General features: G+C 36.7%; 1 protein-coding gene and 1 long non-coding RNA gene across 2 annotated transcripts in view; both read left to right on the plus strand.

Moving 5' to 3' along the window:
* Positions 1-1,047: 1,047 nt before the first annotated feature.
* Positions 1,048-4,782, plus strand: LOC132552562 (uncharacterized). The gene is made up of 2 exons (XR_009554336.1): positions 1,048-1,449; positions 1,529-4,782. It is a non-coding gene; the product is annotated as an uncharacterized LOC132552562 (long non-coding RNA).
* Positions 4,783-15,492: 10,710 nt separating this feature from the next.
* LOC132552575 (G-protein coupled receptor 161-like) overlaps positions 15,493-22,049 on the plus strand; it is a 49,736-nt gene continuing 43,179 nt past the window's right edge. The window contains exon 1 of the mRNA XM_060216760.1: positions 15,493-17,005. Coding sequence (XP_060072743.1) covers positions 15,493-16,992 — 1,500 coding nt within the window. The 3' untranslated portion in view covers positions 16,993-17,005. The remainder of the gene's footprint in view (positions 17,006-22,049) is intronic.

The following is a 22,049-nucleotide window of genomic DNA, read 5'->3' on the forward strand; positions in this document are numbered from 1 at the left end:
TGAGTTAGAAATCAGAAAAGTTTACAGCAAAGTACTTGTTGTGAGTTAGAAATCAGAAAGGTTTACAGCAAAGTACTTGTTGTGAGTTAGAAATCAGAAAAGTCTACAGCAAAGAACTTGTTGTGAGTTAGAAATCAGAAAAGTTTACAGCAAAGAACTTGTTGTGAGTTAGAAATCAGAAAAGTTTACAGCAAAGAACTTGTTGTGAGTTAGAAATCAGAAAAGTTTACACAAAGTACTTGTTGTGAGTTAGAAATCAGAAAAGTCTACAGCAAAGAACTTGTTGTGAGTTAGAAATCAGAAAAGTTTACAGCAAAGTACTTGTTGTGAGTTAGAAATCAGAAAAGTTTACAGCAAAGTACTTGTTGTGAGTTAGAAATCAGAAAGGTTTACAGCAAAGTACTTGTTGTGAGTTAGAAATCAGAAAAGTCTACAGCAAAGAACTTGTTGTGAGTTAGAAATCAGAAAAGTTTACAGCAAAGTACTTGTTGTGAGTTAGAAATCAGAAAAGTTTACACAAAGTACTTGTTGTGAGTTAGAAATCAGAAAAGTCTACAGCAAAGAACTTGTTGTGAGTTAGAAATCAGAAAAGTTTACAGCAAAGTACTTGTTGTGAGTTAGAAATCAGAAAAGTTTACAGCAAAGTACTTGTTGTGAGTTAGAAATCAGAAAGGTTTACAGCAAAGTACTTGTTGTGAGTTAGAAATCAGAAAAGTCTACAGCAAAGAACTTGTTGTGAGTTAGAAATCAGAAAAGTTTACAGCAAAGTACTTGTTGTGAGTTAGAAATCAGAAAAGTTTACAGCAAAGTACTTGTTGTGAGTTAGAAATCAGAAAGGTTTACAGCAAAGTACTTGTTGTGAGTTAGAAATCAGAAAAGTCTACAGCAAAGAACTTGTTGTGAGTTAGAAATCAGAAAAGTTTACAACAAAGAAGTTGTTGTGAGGTAGAAATCAGAAAAGTTTACAGCAAAGTACTTGTTGTGAGTTAGAAATCAGAAAAGTTTACTGCAAAGTACTTGTTGTGAGTTAGAAATCAGAAAAAAAGTTTACAGCAAAGTACTTGTTGTGAGTTAGAAATCAGAAAAGTTTACAGCAAAGTACTTGTTGTGAGTTAGAAATCAGAAAGGTTTACAGCAAAGTACTTGTTGTGAGTTAGAAATCAGAAAAGTTTACAGCAAAGTACTTGTGACTTAGAAATCAGAAAGGTTTACAGCAAAGTACTTGTTGTGAGTTAGAAATCAGAAAGGTTTACAGCAAAGTACTTGTTGTGAGTTAGAAATCAGAAAAGTTTACAGCAAAGTACTTGTTGTGAGTTAGAAATCAGAAAAGTTTACAGCAAAGTACTTGTGACTTAGAAATCAGAAAGGCTTACAGCAAAGTACTTGTTGTGAGTTAGAAATCAGAAAAGTTTACAGCAAAGTACTTGTTGTGAGTTAGAAATCAGAAAGGTTTACAGCAAAGTACTTGTTGTGAGTTAGAAATCAGAAAAGTTTACTGCAAAGTACTTGTGAGTTAGAAATCAGAAAGGTTTACAGCCATGAATAGAAAGTTTGTTGACAGTGGCCAGGAAATCTGTACAAGGTTTAAAACTTCTGATTTTTATATGATCACTTCCTGTGCCATTTATCATAAACATCAAATATTTAATAAAGTTTGAATACACTTCATTCCATTCAGTAATTTTGTGCTCAATTTGGAGACAAAAATAACTCTTTCTGAACCACAGATAAAAAAGCACAATTTTAAATGTGGTGAATAATATGGAACTGATGATTTCTGATACTGGGACCTTGTACACCATGGGGTAGTATTACCTGGTAAATTTACTTATTTTTGTCAAAATTTAAAATACATAAGTATTAAGATGTGTTTAACCTTCAATGGAATTTCTGTTTGTGTTTGTATGGTACAATCATTGCTGTGTCATCTGTGTTTAATAAGCTGCTTCTGGATTTTAAGAGTTTATCAAAATCTCATGTGTTTATGTGAAACATACGGTATTTACTGATATCTGTATGAGATGAGGATTTACTAAGTATGAATAAGTCACGCTGTCAACCATCTTAACTACAGTGTGCTATATAGTGTTGTCTGTGGGGTATCAATACTGGTGGTCATTGTTTAAAGTGTAATTAGATACCCTGTAAATATTATCCCCGGAAATCTTATAATGATACAGCAGAGACAAATCTAAGGTTTTTTAACCTGTAATTGTAAAAGTTGATGGGACTCAAAACATTTCTGGAAATACTTAGATTTTATACAGAAAAACCATAAACCCATAATTTTTTGGCAATAAAGTTGAAAAGGACTCAAGAAAATAAGTTTTAGATTGATAACTGTACAGTATACATCTTTGTACCAAATATTCTTCTCTATGATTTCTGCAATATATGCATATTCCTACAATAAAGAGAGCCATGTTACCGAAGCATAGAGCTTACAGCAAATCCAGTGATATCAGCACATAACTTGTCGAGAGTGTACCACCTAATGATTTACAATCTATAATGTATGTGCTTTAAGGTTTCTTGTTTGTCCCGACTGCATCAAGGTGTGTGTACTGGTGCATTAATTGTTGTCAAGTCAAGGTCACAACAAGAAGGGTCAAAGTTCAAGTCACTGTCTTGGACCATTATTTCTGATCCACTACAAATCCAGCGAAACTTCGTTAATTTTGATTTGATTGAATTTGTCTGAAATTATCGTTTCATGAACAAATATATTGTACCATAAATATCGATGATCTCAACCCCTCATCTCCAACCCCTTAACTTCTCGTCACCACCACCCCTCCCCCACCCCCCACTTACCCCCACTCAACCCCACTTCCAGCATACCATGAGCTCAAGGACACAGTAAGGGATTGCATCAGATACAAAGCGTATTGCAACTTCTGTGATCCTTCCAGAGAGAAAGTTCAACAGAGAGGATGGGTCGGGGGGAGAAGTATTATTTACAAGTTCCAGCTTTTCCTGCTTCTATTTTAAGGAATAGCTGAAATTGTCCATAAGTTTGATAGTATATGTTGATAATAGAAGTCCTAGCAACGTAAAGTACATGGATCGTAAAAATCGGACAACTAAATTTGACATAAAATGGCCATCACATCTTTTGAAGTATACAGCCTTTAATCATGTATTTTAATCGATAGAAACTGAAGACTTGAAAAAACTTATTTAAATTGAAGATGTCTGTTAATATGTGTAATAGTGTATTTTTTGCCCACCATCTGAAATATAATTGCTCTGTGTCGGTGGTCCATCTGTCCATCGTCCGTCTGTTCATTGACTGTTTTTGTTATCACTATTTCTTGAAAAGTCCTGTATAGATCTTTCTCAAATTTCATGTATAGGGTTCTTTAGGTCCTTTGTTGTGCCTTTTTGAGTTTGGGACTGATCGAAAAACAAAATGCCGTCTTGGATTTTGCCTAGTAAAGATTGTTATTGCTTTTTCTGAAGAAGTACTGAATGGTTATCTCTCAAATTTATTAGGTATGTTTCGTTTGGTCACACCTTGTGCTTGTTTGCTTTTTGGACTGACTAGAAAAAACAAAATGGCTTCCTGGTGGCCATTTTGGATTTTGCAGGTAAACGATTATCATTTATTTCTGCAAAGGAATGTTCAAATATCATACCATTAAGAGAAAACAGAGAAGATAAAAGAAAGGAAAAGATCCAACTTTAAAAGGGTATAAAGATCAAACAGTGGTGGGCACCTCTCTCTAGGACCTCTTGTTTAAGATTTTGTTTCACTGTATAAATGACAGGGCATTTGACAATTTCTCCTGTAATTTGGGCAAAATATTCTGCAATGTACTTAATTTACAGTTTATAGTTTCCACTGGTTTTATTGATATTTTGTCTAATCAGCATTTTTGTTTTATTTTGTCTCCCACTTTGTATTTTTTTAAAGTATTTATATATTCTGTGCAATAGTATGAAATGCATTAATTTTTACCTGATTTTAACCAGTCTCGTCTTTTAACCACACAGGGGCTAGGATATATCTTTAGTTACATGAGCAATGTCTTTATATAGGTCAAGGTCATATTTGTGTTTCTTGTCAGTCATGTCATAGTGTGTATTTGTGTACTCAGAGTGTCTGTTTTTAGTTAGAATCTTCATGAATCTTGAGATTTATTGCTCTGATAAAGAAGTTTTTAGAATATCTTTATACATAAACAAAATCCTAAACGTTAAGTTCTTCAAAGTTTTTGAAATATTTAAAGTGGTCCAGAACCATTTGAATTGTTAAAACAATGGAAAAATCTGTCTTACAATTTGAACACTAAATAAACAATCACGCCATGTTTTTGATTAATGTACCATATACAGTACACTGATATTTGTTACCAAGAATATTAATTCAATGTAAATCTATTTTAAACTTCACGGTTATGACCTTGACTTTAACTTAGCATAATACAGAGGCCTTCACAAACCAAACTCTTAGTAAATACTCACATGGACATGTTTGGAAACCTCTTCATTCTGGTGTCAAGCACACATTATAACAGATTTCAAAAAAGAAACGTCTGGAAGTTGACAAATTACCAGAGGTCAGTATATTGTGTATGAAGTCATATCTAGTCCCTGTGCTGATACTAGTCTATTAATTTATCTACAAATTATGATGTTTTTCCTCATTGGTTTTTAACTTTTGTTAAATTGTTTTCATGTTATAAATCATTGTTTTAGATAAAATGTTTATTATTTTATCAAGTATTCCAGCATAATAAAAACCAGTGAACGTTGTTTACACCTTTAGCTTACACTCAACAGTGTTTGTCGTTTTTTGTTACAACTTAAGGAGGTATGTTACCTTATTATTACTAATATATTAACTTCTTTTACGAAAGAGTTTCACAGGAATGTCTTTGATGAATGGCTATTTAGAAATTGTGCACGGTTTAACAAATCATTCTTAATAAGTACAGTGTAAATGAATCAGTTAGTGATACCACTTATTTGAATAAGTGATAGAAATCTTTTGTAAAAGTACTTGTATAGTTGAAACTCGAAATTGCTCGAACCGAAATTCCGTTTGAGTCGAAATAATGTTCAAGTCCCGATTTCTTTCCTTTGTAATTTTAGTTCGGGGGATTCGAATTTCATTGAGTCGAAGCGATTTTTCACTCTCGTCAATTTTAAAGCAAAGGAAAAGTCATTCGATGTCTCTAAATTAATTTTTGTCAAAAGATCGACCCGTCTTCTGATGAAACCAGTCAATACATACACACAGTAGAAAGCCACCAGTGCGTAACACATGGCTAGTTACGCCGTATCGATCCATCGTACATACAACACGTGGTCTCTGACAATTAAATACCAGTTTATTTATCCAATTAAAGGTTGGCTTCTTAATTAGTGTCACCATCCCGTATCAGTGATTTACCTGTACGTTGAAAAAAAGTAGCGCGTTTATACGAAACATGAAAACATTTAGCTTGGTTGTTTGTTCAACTTCAGGAATGATAAAAACGAAACCCTTAACCCAGTACAAACTTTTGTATGAAATCGGATCCCAACAATTCTGAGATGAACTAATTTTGAGGTTGTTTAATCAAGGACTGTGATCGGGAATTTAGATTTAGTGTTTGGACAATGAAGTGCTGAACGTATATTTCATTGATATAGTCTCTATCTATGCGTGATTTGTTAAGTCTAGTGCTACAATGTTTTCTGTAACAGGTAAAAACTTTCTAGTGCCGTTTTTTAGCCCACCATCTAATAGATGGTGGGTTATTCAAATAGCCCTGCGTCCGTGGTCCGTCGTCCGTAAACAACTCTTGTTACCGCTATTTCTGGAAAAGTACTGGATGGATCTTTCTCAAATTTCATATGCAGGTTCCCCTTGGTCCCTAGTTGTGCGTTGTACCTTTTTTGGACTGATTCGAATTCAAGATGGCCGACAGGTGGCCATCTTGGATTTTGGAAGTAAAAATTTGTTACTGCTATTTCTTGGGAAGTACTGGATGGATCTTTCTCAAATTTCATATGCAGTTTCCCCTTAGTCCCTAGTTGTGCATTGTACCTTTTTTGGACTGATTCGAATTCAAGATGGCCGACAGGTGGCCATCTTGGATTTTGGATGTAAACGTTTGTTACTGCTATTTCTTGGAAAGTACTGGATGGATCATTCTCAAATTCCATATGCAGTTTCCCCTTTGTCCCTTGTTGGACATCTTGGATTTTGAATGTAAAAGTTTGTTACTGCTATTTCTTGGAAAGTACTGGATGGATCTTTCTCAAATTTCATATGCAGGTTTCCTTTGGTTCCAAGTTGTGCATTATACCTTTTTGGACTGATCCGAAATCAAGATGGCTGACAGGCAGCCATCTTGGGTTTTGAGAGTAAAAGTTTGTTACCGCTATTTCTGGAAAAGTACTGGATGGATCTTTCTCAAATTTCATATGCAGTTTCCCCTTAGTCCCTAGTTGTGCATTGTACCTTTTGTGGACTGATTCGAATTCAAGATGGCCGACAAACAGCCATCTTGGATTTTGGATGTAAAAGTTTGTTACTGCTATTTCTTGGAAAGTACTGGATAGATCTTTCTCAAATTCCATATGCAGTTTCCCCTTTGTCCCTAGTTGGACATCTTGGATTTTGAATGTAAAAGTTTGTTACTGCTATTTCTTGGAAAGTACTGGATGGATCTTTCTCAAATTTCATATGCAGTTTCCCCTTGGTCCCTAGTTGTGCATTATACCCTAGAAATCAAGATGGCTGACAGGCAGCCATCTTGGATTTTGAGAGTAAAAGTTTGTTACCGCTATTTCTGGGAAAGTACTGGATGAATCTTTCTCAAATTTCATATGCAGTTTCCCCTTGGTCCCTAGTTGTGCATTGTACCTTTTTGGACTGATTTGAAATCAAGGTGGCCCACAGGCACCCATCTTGGATGTCGACAGTAATACAGCACAAGCATATTGTCCATTATCCACCTGTAACTGACTGCTATCTAATAATACGTTGGGATCTTTTTCAAATGATATTTGCTAATAGGTGCTTAATAAAAATATCTTGTGCCATCATTGAGTACATTCAATGAAGACCAGTTCATGAACATTTACAACACCTGTAACAAACAAAAAAAAATAAACAAATCTTCAAGAACTGAAAACAGATCCTCAAATGGTGGGCGCCAAGATCCCTCTGGGATCTCTTGTTTTATATATGTATATTCATTGGTATGAAGTCATATTGCTAAGATCTGTAGCTTCATACACCATTCCCACACACCCTATAGTATACATTACACAAGTATTACAATATAAATTGACTCTTTCTGTATGTGTTAACATTCTCCTTGAAGGATGTATCTTCCTTACAAAAGCACACCTTTGCTTTAATTCTTTGTTACTGGTTGGTGACATTGCCTTTCACTTGTGATTTCTAATGTGAATGACACTCATATTTAGTGTCCCTAGATCATACCACATATCGACCGGATGCAATTTACGCTAACTATTTAAAAATTCAATAAACGGATTAAAAAGCCTGTTGGAACCACGCATATAGATTATAATTATGCACAGAAAAGAACGGAAATAAATTGATAAATACCAGACTAAAAACAAGTTTACAAGCCTGCACAAAAACCTCAAGAGTGTATAGAAATCCAGCAGACCGCGAGCATAGCATGTCCAAATTCTTAAAAGCGATTAGGAATACAGGGACAAAAAGAACACTATTTTCAGTAGCTTTGTTCATGTGACAACCCTGGCTTACCAGGAAAATCATTCTTAGCTTCGTATTGAAGACTTGTTGAAATACTGCCTTTGTATTCTTTATATACAAAACAGGAAAAAATCTTAGATGCGGTGTTTCAAACTATTCATTTCAAAATACACTTTTTTAAGAATCCTAACGAAATCAGACTGCAAAGTTATGTCGAGTATTATATTTTGTAAATTGTGATAATCAAATTTGGTTTCCGTACTCGTTCAACTAATTGCTTTTAACTAATTCTATATTTTATCATTGTGTATCATGGGAAAGGTAACGTATATTGAACGTATGTAAAACAGATCCACTACACCAAAACCCATTAGCTTCAAAATCTTCCGATGTTTCAGCTTTATTTTTCCTTTTATTTTTGTGCGAAAACATTGTTACGTAGTTGGGTTTTTTCACTTGAACACATCTCAATATTGCTTTTATTCGTTGCATTGAATTTTAAGTGGAACATCACCATGTATGCTAATGACTTCTGGAAAACAATATGAGAAATTCACCTAAGTGAGAAGGTGGGCGTGTCTTTGTCTCAAAATGGAACGTAACTTTGGTCAAAGTGTACAACATATTTAAATATTCAGACAAGATTTTACCCAATAAAACCGGTCAACGCTAGATCAGATACTACATATTATAAAAAAGTAATTAACAAGGACTAGAAAGGTTAGCTTTTAATCTGCGAGCACATACAACTGCAGATTTACTTATTACCTTTTCATTTTCTATTAAACCTTTTTTCATTATTATTGTTTTAGTGGGTGTGTGTGTGTGTGTGTGTGTGTGTGTGTGTGTGTGTGTGTGTGTGTGTGTGTGTGTGTGTGTGTGTGTGCGCGCGCGCGTGCGTGTGTGTGTGTGTGTGTGTCATAATTAAAACATGTACACGCCCATTTCACTGTTCGCTATACCATGTCCTAAGCATACAACACGTTGTTATGTTAACCTATTAGATGTTTTGCCATTGACAGCAGTCAGTGTTTTGTCAAGGTGAATTGGAGACTTATCTACAAATGACCTGTTCTTGACTGTAACGACAGCTGTTGCCTACATGTTTGTCTAGTTTTCATCAATTGCATCAGTATTGCAACAATCACTGACTCTAGTGTGAATTTCTCAGTCTGTAACAGTAAGATCTGATCATTTTCAGAGAACATATTTAAACGATAGGGTAACGTGATACTCAGAATCATAAATTCTACGTTAACTATAGAATTTAGCTAGAAGACGTTATATAGCACAAGGTTATATTTCAGCTGTTTATAAAACAAGATGTATTTATGAAACACTATGATCTTGCTTGCAACATACTTCTGAAGTAGTGCGAAAAACTCATTTGTAATGCACGTGCTAATTTCATGCACACTTTGTGAAACACTTATGTCTTCATTGTGGTAATGATATTTTTACTTCATCACAAATGTAGGTCAAAGGCCACGGTCAAGATCACTCGGTTAGGAAATTTGGTACCAACAGAAAAGTCTTGTCACAAGGAAAGACATGCAAAATATGAAACCCCTGCTTCCTACAGTGCAATAACTAGGGGAGAAACTTCGAAGTTGACAAAAGACTAGCAAACATATTGGTTTCATGTTCGAACGATTCTCGCATGAAATGAAATTGAAAATTAACATGTGATCTCCCTTCAATAAAATATAATATGATTATTTATCAAGAAAAATATATTGGAATACGAGTAGAGCCAAGTGGAGAAAAGTGAAAGGCTGATAAAATATTGTGTGTACAAATACATTCAAAATTGACTTTCCGATAATCATATCTTATATTTATCTACAAATGTATTTTACTGTGTCGAACAATTCTGAGTTACTTCCCTTCGACCGTGAAGCATTGACTACGGTGTATGGTACGGTGCAGAACAACACTGAAACAACGGTAACTGCTGAACAGAACGACAAGTTTGAAATTGCTTTCTTTCCTTTTGTAAGTTTACCTGAAAATAGTTTTGCTCTAGTCCACATCTCCAGAAAACGAATTATTACCAAGCTGTATTATAACCCAACAGCAAGACTGTTTCCAACTTACACAAAAGTGAGATGTTTCCTACGTTACCCAACCACGAGACGATTTCCAACGTACCCTTCGACGGGACTGTCTCCCACAATTACCTTACAGCGAGACGGTTTCTCACGTCACCAAATACCGGGTCGGTTTCTCACGTCACCAAATAGCAAGTCGGTTTCTCACGTCACCAAATAGCAGGTCGGTTTCTCACGTCACCAAATAGCGGGTCGGTTTCTCACGTCACCAAATAGCAGGTCGGTTTCTCACGTCACCAAATAGCAGGTCGGTTTCTCACGTCACCAAATAGCAGGTCGGTTTCTCACGTCACCAAATATCAGGTTGGTTTCTCATGTCACCAAATAGCGGGTCGGTTTCTCACGTCACCAAATACCGGATCGGTTTCTCACGTCACCAAATAGCGGGTCGGTTGCTCACGTTACCAAATAGCGGGTCGGTTTCTCACGTCACCATATACCGGGTCGGTTTCTCATGTTACCAAATATCAGGTCGGGTTCTCATGTTACCAAATAGCAGGTCGGTTTCTCACGTCACCAAATACCGGATCGGTTTCTCACGTCACCAAATAGCGGGTCGGTTTCTCACGTCACCATATACCGGGTCGGTTTCTCATGTTACCAAATATCAGGTCGGGTTCTCGTGTTACCAAACAGCAGGTCGGTTTCTCACGTCACCAAATACCGGGACGGTTTCTCACGTTACCAAATAGCGGGTCGGTTTCTCACGTCACCAAATACCGGGTCGATTTCTCACGTCACCAAATACCGGGACGGTTTCTCACGTTACCAAATAGCGGGTCGGTTTCTCACGTCACCATAATAGCTGGTCGGTTTCTCAGGTTACCAAATATCGGGTCGGTTTCTCACGTCACCAAATAGCGGGTCGGTTTCTCACGTCACCAAATATCGGGTCGGTTTCCCACATTACCCTAAAGCGAGGAGAGTTTCTCCGTTTTTTCTTCACACGGAAATCGACAACTAAATGAGTCAATATATTAATACGGATTTAGCATTTTATCTTCACTTATAGATTTTTGAGGTGTGGTCACCTTCTATTAGTTGGCTACCACCTTACTGAATAACATACTGGAGGTGCGTCGTTTACCATTCAGAGCAATTGTTGTCTTGCCAAAGGGTACAAACGTGTTAACACAGATGGATCTCAGCATCCTAAGAAACACAAACCGTCACGTGTAGACAATCATCTCCTAAGTTACTAGAGCCAGCGCTCTAAACGACTGAGGAAGGTGAGCCCGTTATAAACATTAGGCTTTGTACATGTCGTGTCGTTTTTCACCGCTGATTGCTTTGTTCGTTTAAAATCATCAATTTTACTATTGCCATTGAAATGTTGAATTTATTGAAAGAGAATTTTTTTTTTTCATTTTTAAGTCATCAAGTCCACCATATATCAACCTGAATTTGTGTTAATAAAATCTTGTTTGACGCCATTTTACATTTAGTTCTTTAACAGCGTGGCGTTTTCATATGCCTGATGTCATTATATCAGCGATCACAACTCGACCTTGTCCAATTATATGTGTAGTCTCACATTCAGGGATTATGATATAAAGTCAATATTTTATATTAGATAGCTACATGTTTACGTCACAAGGTCAAAGGTCAGTACATAACCAACTGACCAGTTGACCGTCGGTCGAACAGATTTCTGGCGGTCTTACATTTATGTGGCAATGCCTACATTACTTATGAAGTTAGCATGATTATTCATCAATGTCTATCGACCATCCCGCATCAAATTGATCAAATCGGAGTAGCCATCGGAAAGTAGGTTCGCCAAACGAACTGTCCGGAATTATGAACACCATAAATAATTCATTGTCGATCATCTCTGTCAGTAGACCATGTCCCCTGTGATTTATATTATATTACTAAACACTTGGTGGTGATTATATATCACCAATAATATTAAGGATACACGAGGCAACTGTGAGATACGGTAAAATAATGATAATTCAAACATGCTTGAGAAAGTTCTCTCACCATCGCTATTTTCATTTTTTTAAATAGTGGCATGGCTCAGTACGTAAATGATTCGGACTTATCATATATATGAAATTTCCGCAATTTCTAGAGTTTTTAGGCTAATGCATCTCTGCGTCTAGATTTTGACATTTCTTCCGATAACTGGTGATTTTTCCAAAGTTGCTTTCCAGGTTTTAAACTCTAGGTCCTTCGCATGACTGCATGACAGAGTTAAATTCATTGTTTGGCTCCACTCTATCTAACTCAAACTTTGTCTTAAAACGTGCTCTTCACTTGTGTGTGTTTTTGTACAATATTTGAAAGAGGGAGAACTATATTAGACGTTTGTTCATCTCACAGTGACGTGTGTGTCGGATCTCTCATGGCAGTTACTAAATTATAAATGTCACCACCATCTCCGGGCGCTATGACACTACGAAAGAATGGCACAGTACATCGTTAAGTATTCCGTGATAAAATTTAGAAGTTCTATTTTGCATTAACTGGAAAGACATGAAAAATGAAAGTGACGTAATATTTCTGGAATATAATTGATTATTCTGTCCACGATCCTAAGATGTAAAGATGATATCGTATGTTGCAGACCGCATGTAGATAGTTATCACTGGTCGAACGTCATAAAGTATTAATGCAACGATATCGATCTGTTGATACTGACCTGCTAACTAGGCCGCTGACCGGACACGTGGCCAGGCTGACCACGGATCTCGCCGGTCACTAGTTGATCACGGTGCTGTATCAAAACTGTGGATAAGTTTCATGGCATTGTGCACAGTGGCGTCAAATGGCTATTAATTTTCTTTAAAAAAACTCAGAACAACTTGTGGTCTTTGGAGATATATTTCCATCTCGACGCTAAACCTGCCGTTATAAATGCAATGTATAATTAAGTAAACAAAACAACAATAATCAACATCTATTTTTAGAAATTGAATAGTTTCGAGGCATCAGATGATGACGTCATTTCTTAATAACAACTTTTAGTTTATTTCCTACAGGATTCCTCTGTTCAGTTTAAACATATTCTATTGGCCTATCATGACAAGTAGACGAGTCAGCAAATTTTACCAACTTATTAATGACTTCTACCAATATGATATAAAACAAATATATATTTGAATAGTCACATAATGACATGGAGAAAAATTAAAATATACAGATTTGTTATATACACTTTGCCATAAAAATTATATGGATTTTAACGAGAGAGAGAGAGCCTGACAGACAGACAGATAGACAGATAGAGAGAGAGAGAGAGAGAGAGAGAGAGAGAGAGAGAGAGAGAGAGAGAGAGAGAGAGAGAGCCTGACAGACAGACAGACAGAGAGGGGGAGAGGAGGGGGTTTCCTTTCCTATTCCAGCTAACATATTTTCCAAATATCCCCAGATATCGATACTGTCTGTTACATCAAGTATTCAGTAGATTGACTGTAGGCAGCTTGCTCCAAATTCAATCCATTTCTTCTGAAAATATCGTTACATATGTACCGTTTGCATCGGAAGGGACCAGAAACTCGAACATAATATTAGTCTGTTAACGAGTGTAGTGTTTCCAAGGTGCAAAACTGGACAAGAAAGTACTCTGTTGGAATTCTTGAAAACAGATTTCAATCAACACTTTATCGACATGACCAAAAATCACAGATTTTAGTTTTAACAAGGAGACCTCAACAGAACAAAGCGTAAAAGTTCGCCAACAAGACTCTCGCAAGTCTGTAGAATCATTTGTTTAATTGAAAAGAAAAACATGGCACAGGTGAGCACTTAGATATTACAAAGAAAACAACTTACTGGCAACCTTGGCCTGCTACAGCCTTTTAATAGTTGAAGCAAATCATACAACCCCGCCCCCATCCTCTCACCACTCGGTATATGGAACATTTTTCCTACCCGTCACTCTCTCGAGAGTTTTAAACAATTTTGATGTCTACATATATACATGCGTGTGAATTAATCCGATTGGTCCTCTTTTATGTTCTTGCAATGTGTAATTTTCGGCCTCGTTATTTTCAAAATATCGTGTGTTCATTATATAACAGCAATGTAACTAATAAACAGAGAGACAGATGAAAGCCATTCAGATGCTGCAGCTAAAAAGTTTAAAATCAGGTACAATGATTTGATTTTGCATGCACGCAAGAACGTCTATATTCGAAACCAAGGGTTCCTGTCTCGGTTTAACTTTTCCCTGTACCCCGAAAGCGTACATAAATATATATCGACGAGAACGTACCTCTTGGATTGGTAGATTTACGACCTACTCGCCCACTACAATAACTAACATTATCAATTCCATATTATATATTAATCATAGATATATGATTTACGCACTACTGACGAGAACGTCAGCGCGTGCGGGTGATCACGCACCGTCCTTGTTTAAGGATAGCAATAGATTGGCGTCTTCCATCACTATTACACATATCTCTCACTCATTATATTTTCTTTTCGCTCAGTAAAAATGAATCTTACACACGAATCAGCAATAACTTCGTAGCGTGGTGCCAAAAATAGTTTTTCCTGTCCAGCGCGCGTGCTTGCTAGTTGCTCGCTGTGTTGTGAGAATCTACCGTTAGTTCAGGTTTCGTCTCAGCCCCGCTGTCAGTAATCGGTACGCTCCCTACAAGTTTTTCATGTAAACTTCGCATACTACCATGTAACTATCCCGTTCTCGGACTTACCTGTTAGAGCGTTCATATCGCTCGAGTTGTTTGCCAGCAACGTTAATATTATAGATCTGTAAGTGGCGAGTTAATGTTCGCTCGGGAGACAATCTGGCCGCTTTGTACACCGGCTGTGTGTGTGTTTACATCGTTCATAACTACTTTCAATATCGGAGTGGATTTTTTTTTGCAGTGTTGCTTTTAGTCGTGAAGTATGGGTTTATGTTTAAAACAGAGGATATGTAAGCGTGTAAAATGTTATATCTTGGATCCACAGGATTGTGAACGACGGAGCTGTGTAGAATTGGACTACTAGCTTATTTTCGCTTTCATCACGCTAACACGTGGAACAAGAGAAAGTCGATATACTGGAGAGCGGGTTGAATAAGCATACACCAGAGCAGTTTCTATCTCTGAAAGTTTACTACAGAAAGGACAACAGTAGTATTAAAAGTTTTGTGTTTCCAGTCCCGGAATATCACGTCGGAAGGATCTTTTGAAACTATCGTCGACTGCCTAACGTTAACGTTTATGTAGGACTAAGCAAAAGAGTGGTTGTTATGTTATTTAAAGGTGACTGCGGTTTTTGAGATTTTAATGTCTAAATATCAATGTTTGCTGGTAAACCTCTTTGGACGTTAACACCACGGAGTTCGGTCAAGAAAACGGAAGCAGGTATCGGATAGAGTTTCGAGTGTACAGAGTCTTTCCGATTCCATAAAGAGGTATATATATATATATATTAAACTGTTGTTATAGAGCTGATAAATATCTATTTTAAAAAAGGCCATGGAGATCGTAAGTACACATGCGTAAGAATTGCTGAGAAAAGTGATAAGTTGGTTGAATATCAGTGATAGGTGGTTTTGTATCCTCTCGCGAGACGTCCAACGCGGATGTTATGTAAGTGTGCTACAACATTTCAGTACAGATTGATTCTGATGGGAGACGATATCACGGAGGGTCTTTTGAGGGAGTGGGGACGGGCCACACATTGTGATGCCTTCTTCACCCACGGGATCGAGGAGGGGTTCATACAACTATGACAGTCCCTGGACGTTACAGTGACGGGGAGGTGAATTACTCCTTCTGGGGCGATATATATAACACTTCCGCCTCTTTTCGGGAAACACACGCCACTGTTTGGAGTACTCAGGGACAGGGAATAGTCCATGGCATCTTCCTACTGGTGTTTACTGTTATAGGCAGTGCTTTCAACGTTTTCATGATCGTAGCTATTGTTCCGAACAGGAGGTTACGGACAGTCCGGAATATATTACTCGTTCACTTAGGGGCAATAGGGCTAGCCTCGTCCATACTGACCACTCTTTACGCCGGAGTGGTCAGTTTATGTGGGTACTGGATAGGTGGACAAATCATGTGTCATGCGTATGGATTCCTGCAATCATCTTTTACGTTAACAAGCGCATGGACAATCGCCGCTTTAAGTTGGGACAAGTATCAAACGATTGCTTCCCCATTACATCATTCCTTAACGGCCACTGCGCGTAAAATGACGTCATTATTTTCAGTGTTTTGGTTGAGTGCATTTATAATGGCGTTACCGCCGCTTTTTGGTGGAAATTCTTATGTATTCTCACCTGTAACAGGCACGTGCTTTATAAATCACCTGGATGTGTTGGGTCGGTGGTATGTTGGACTGCTAGTAAGTGCAATGTTTTATATACCACTAATAGTTATGATATACTGCTATACACATATATTCCGCATAGCGCGGACACAAAGTAGCAGAATTGCCGCGACTATGGTTCGAATGGCGTGTGTCGTTCAGGCACCAATAGCCCTTAATACACAAGCCACAGCCCCATTGTCGACCTCCATTAAAGGCACAAAGGCAATGCTGACCATCCTCCAGCTCGTAGGAGCTTTTACTCTAACTTACATACCCTTTTCAATTGTTATATTGGTGGAAACCGCAACCGGAAGAAGACAGGTAGATCCTATGTTGGTTTCCATAGTAACGACTTTATTCCAGGCAGCGCCGATGACCAATAGCGCCATCTATGGTATAAGAAATAAAATTTTACGGAATTCTTTTATACGATATACAAGAAGAAAAGTACAGTTATTTTGTTATAAAGACAAACGTAAAGGGAGCGTCAAACGTTCTTCATCTTTCCGAATGTCTTTAATGCAAAGAAAAGCTCTTCATCAAAACGGAAGTGCTCAAACTGGACATTTACGAAGGACTCAGTCGCTCCAGGTTCGACATTTGAGTGTACCTAGATCGGCTATAGTTAAATATGAAAGTAGTGAAAACATTCGTAAAACTCAGTCATTTACGCTTCAAAATGGCCATGCATTTACAAATGAGGACGAGGAATGTTGTCTCGCACCGACGCCATCTTTGAATTTTGATCATGTCAAGAGTGACATATTGATTATGAAAAAGGTTTCTGACACAGAAAAGGAGAAAATCATGGATGATAATGACAATGAGGAAGATGATATCGACGATGAGGAAGGCGATGACGAGGACGATGAGGATGAAGACGTTAATTTGGACGATGGACCAGTATGAAGGTTACAGGAAGGTAAGTGTTTAAAGTGGCTTCGTGGGGGGTAGAATTAAGAGGCAATCCCGCCAATGATCCTGGTTACATCTGGAATAGGGTGTGTGTGGTTCAACATGCCCTAGGATAGATACATAGGTTTGGTGTACTTCAGATACCCAGGTACAGAAAGACTTGTCAGCTTTATAGTTGTTCACAAATTTTCTAAAAAAAATATATATATATATAAATTGTTCAAATATTTAAATTCAGACAGATTCAGTTCTGAATGTGAAATAAAATTTCCTGTTATCGGTAGATATCCAGATTGAGATATAAATTCTTTGGGATATTTTATGAATTTCTGTTTCAAAACATTCTGTGAAGCTGACCAGGCTTTTAAAAATAGTCTTGACCTCTACCGGCATTCGTTTTCCTTATGAAACACGTACAGTACTGGTGGAATATTCAATGAAATATTACATTTTTTTTTTACAAAAAATACATTTTGAAAATAATTCTTTGGTTTCCCACTAAAAAAGGAATAAAATAAAAGTGAAAAAAAGATATAAAAACCGTGATTGTTTCTTCATGGTTGATCTGAATCCAGATAATTAGATGAAGAGGTTTTATCTAGTGGTGTTTCTAAATCGGTACTCTTACTTAAGGAGAAGTTAAATTCACTGTTCAGTCATTAAAAAGTAAAATAGCAAGTTATCAAAATTACGGAATAAATGTTGCAAAGCACATCACTGTGCAATGACGTCACACTTGTCCACCTGTACATCGTGTTTGTTGTCGTCAAAACTGTGTTTTCGGTCCCTCTACCTAGTCACGAACGTTGAAACCGAATTTTTGTTTTTAAAAAAAATCCCACTATTTAATTATATATATTTGATTAAATTATCCAGAATTAATATAATTCTATGATATATCACATAAAACATTACGGTTGGTTTGTCATCTAAAATGTTGAAAGATCTTATTTCATTTAATTGTATTTCAAGATATCCTATCGCGAATTTCAAAACTGCTTCTGAAATAGTGCTTGCTTTGATTTGCTACAAAATCTGCAAATTGTTTAAAATCCAAAAATTGGCAACTACTCCGTCTAATATTTCATATAAGAGATCTCTTGGTTTTACTTGAGAGATAGCGATATTGCCAGGCCCATAATATCGACGATAAAGCACCACTATTGCCAGTTAAACCCCATAGAACGGTGCTTAAAAGCTTTAAGGTACAAAGGTTGGGGTGATTCTGTTCATTTTCATAGGCTCGTAAAATCTTTTGATGGAATTAAGAAGCGATCTTTCTTTTTCTATGAAATATTCTTCTCGGGATTTCGGAAAGTATTAACTGTGAAAACCTTCCTAAATTTCTCATATAAAAAGAAGCCTATTAACTTCTAAGAACCTCGATTTGCCGAATAAATTTAGACACATTGTTTATATATGGAATATATGTATATTTCAAGCAAAGTACAAAGCCCCGCCTGAAATTAGCTACAGGTGGTCTGTTAAACACACACATGTATACACACCATCTCACACACACCACGAACACACACGCGCGCGCACACACACACACACACACACACACATATATATATATATATAGTTCATTATGTTACATCCACGCTCTTCATCTGCGAAACAGTCGCCTTTTTAAATGGCTTTACGTGCTTGTCTTATCGCGTATGGCATAGAGTGTAGAAAACCTGTTGTTGAGAAAACGCGCTTGTGTATTTCAAGGTCTCAAGCCGTTCTTTGTGAAGGGAATCAAATTTTTGGAATACGCTCTGTTGTTGATTATTCAAATTATTCAGAGTAGAACTGCCGACCACGAGAAAACATTATTTTCATTGTAATTAAGGCTGTGTAGCCTTGAAATGAACTATACATGATCATATTCCTAACGTACAGGGCAATTTGGCGAAGGAAACAAAAACGGAGTCTTTATAAGATTTTCGAAATGGATGCCTTTTACTTGTATGCAAGGGTTGGCGGATGGTATTCAATTTGTTAAAGATTCTTATCTGAAAATAGGTTTGGATCTTTCACAAGTTTTCTTTTCCCAACTATTTTGTTTAAAAAAGAAACACTCTTTTGTAAATTGCTTTTATACATCACGTCACTTACAAGTTGCATAGAATTGCTTTAAAATTTAAATTTTGGCGAAACGAGTTTTTCCCCCACTGTTAAAATGTTTTCTCTTAAGTGTTGGCGTTCACGAAGTGTGGAATGGTTTCCTTTTAGCGTGTCCTCACTGCATGAAGTTTTCCTTTTAGTTTTGGCGTCCACTTTGTTCAATGTGTTTTCGGTGTAATTCCGCCTCGCGACTTTCTCACTTTCTTTTTGCTTTTTCATAAGTTCATGGAGTTGTGTCGTCCACACTTTTTAACGTGTCTATGATATTTCTGTTTGTATTTCTAGTGTCAGCCACCCGATATGTTGTTTTCCCTTTAATATTGGTGTCTTCGTTATGTGCTATCTCTCCATTGTTGTTCATGTATCGTTATGATTAAAAAATCAATATACAATCCTTTTTGGCACATTCTGTATTTCGACCTTGGTTCGATCTGCAAAATTAAAAAAAAAGATAAGACAAACAAATATCCCTATTTTATACATCAAAAACTCAAATTTCACATACAAAGGAAACATGATATTTTCTTCAATCGATTTTAATAATAGAAAATGAAATTAGTAAAATTGACCGCCGTCCAAATGACATTCATTTTAATTCCGGGATTTTAGGCTAGTTTAACAATACAGACCTCCGAGGGCTAATTACTAACGTCGGATTGAAACTGAATGAGAGAGGAAATTGTGGTCATGGTGATCTTAATTTAGTTAACTAATTATATATAAGAATTCCTCCTATAAAAGTCAGGAGCGAGAGGAAGGAAACGACCCCCTCACTACCGCTCATCACGTGACAATGACACACGCAAAATTAGAGTCTTTATTAATAGATGTGAGATAAAGCCGTTCGTTATTGTTATATAGATGATTCGTAGTAATGACAGACTAGAACATCAATCCAAATCAGTTACGGTCGTCAGAGATGGTAAATTTATACATCGTAATGGAATCAAGTGAATATCGATGAAAGATTTTGGTCTCGTTTGTATGAAGCATGGAACACAAACACTGAATTTAAACTCCGAGTTTGATTAAAACTGGAAACTCAACATTTCACTTCGTAGACAATATTCTTGAGATATTGTGAATTACCGAAAATTTATCGCCCTTTTTAATATCAGACCACATTGTAAAGTCTAAATTTTATACACTGTCGTTTACATTTAATTTTGTTGACTGGTTAACTGTGGTAACGATGAGTTGAGCAATCGATGGCGGCAAATTTTCAAACGCATTGTGCCTTCTCTAGGCCTCCAATACCTAAGTAGCTACAAGGACACTTTCATAGTGTCATCATACTGAAATGTATCTACTTAGACACTGTAATATAACATAATACCCCGTGACACCCTACTGGCTGCAGGGACACTTTTATAGTGTTATCATACTGAAATGTATCTACTTAGACACTGTAACACAACACAATACCCCGTGACACCCCAATGGCTGCAGGGACACTTTTATAGTGTTATCACACTGAAATGTATCTACTTAGACACTGTAATATAACATAATACCTCGTGACACCCTACTAGCTGCAGGGACACGTTTATAGTGTTATCACACTGAAATGTATCTACTTAGACACTGTAACATAACAAAATACCCCGTGACACCCTAGTGACTACAGCGTCACTTTTATAGCGCTGTCACACTGATATGCCAGAACCTGACGACGGCTGCATGACACCTTAACTCGTCAACATTAAACTGATAACGAGTTAAACAATCTTAATACCTGTGCGATTAGTTGCGGGAACAACACTCTAAATTTGGGTAATTTCACTACAGGTTATTGTCATTATTCGATAAAGGAAAAATACATTTTAACTGCTGACTGACCTAGATGAAATATCATTTTTAACTTAATTGTGCTTTCTGTTAACTCTGCAATTGCAATCCATCATCATCAGCAGAAACAGCAGCGTCTTTATTGACTCAGAATCTGCGGGGAATAAGAAAACTGCTTGAGAAGATGACAAGATGAGAACGTAACACAGGAACCAGACCTTGACGCCTTTTGTTAGGTTAAACACTGCAACACAGAACCTTGCAAATAAGCTTTTAACCAATATTTTCAATTATTTGAACTGGAATTTAGTTTGAGGTTGGAAAAGCTCTTCAATTTGTACAAGCTCCAAGAAAACAAAAAAAAAACCAAAAAACGAAATATATCGTAACCAAATAGCAGCATTATATGTCTGCCAAAACATCTGGTGTGTTGGGGGCAAGTAATTCTATCTAGACATCACAGACTTCCCTGTTCATACATGTAGCGCGTGTTTGTTGGTATTACAAGTTTGGAATTCATGCTAAAGACACGCAGCAGTAAATTCTCTGATGTATTTGAGAAGTTTCAAACAATTAATGGTTTTTTGAGTGATGGTATCGAAGGGGCTGTTTGCCAGTTTTGAGGTTGGGTGTGTCGTTGGGGGTTCCGAGGGGATCCATTATTTGTCACAGATCTCATGCTTCTGCATAAACGTGATGTATTTCATCTCGCATAATGATCCTTGGTTACTCATATTTACTTCTTGACTGGAAAAACTACGAAACTAAAAATACAGCAAATTATTATTAAATCAGGAAACAATATATTACTGAAAATGATTGATACAGGACGTTTAATTACATAATGTATAACAACCTATTGAAATCTGCAGTCTAGATTTTTATCAAACAATTAAACACTACACATTTTGATAAGGCTATTCATTTGTTCTGCAGTTTCGTTTTTTCAGTTCAAATTGTTGTTTTCCTGTATCTTATTTCCATATTTTTTGTATTACACACCTCACATAAACATGTTAATGTGATATTACATATTCTGAAGGGTTTTACTGCATTCACAGGACAATATGTGTTTTAGAGATGACTGAAAACATGTATAGAATTATCAGGTTGTGTCGGTACACTACTACTAATATGTTACGGTTTCA

Source organism: Ylistrum balloti, unplaced genomic scaffold, assembly GCF_031769215.1.
Source record: "Ylistrum balloti isolate Yb309-2 unplaced genomic scaffold, AGI_CSIRO_Ybal_v1 Utg370258, whole genome shotgun sequence".
NCBI classification, from domain to species: domain Eukaryota; kingdom Metazoa; phylum Mollusca; class Bivalvia; order Pectinida; family Pectinidae; genus Ylistrum; species Ylistrum balloti.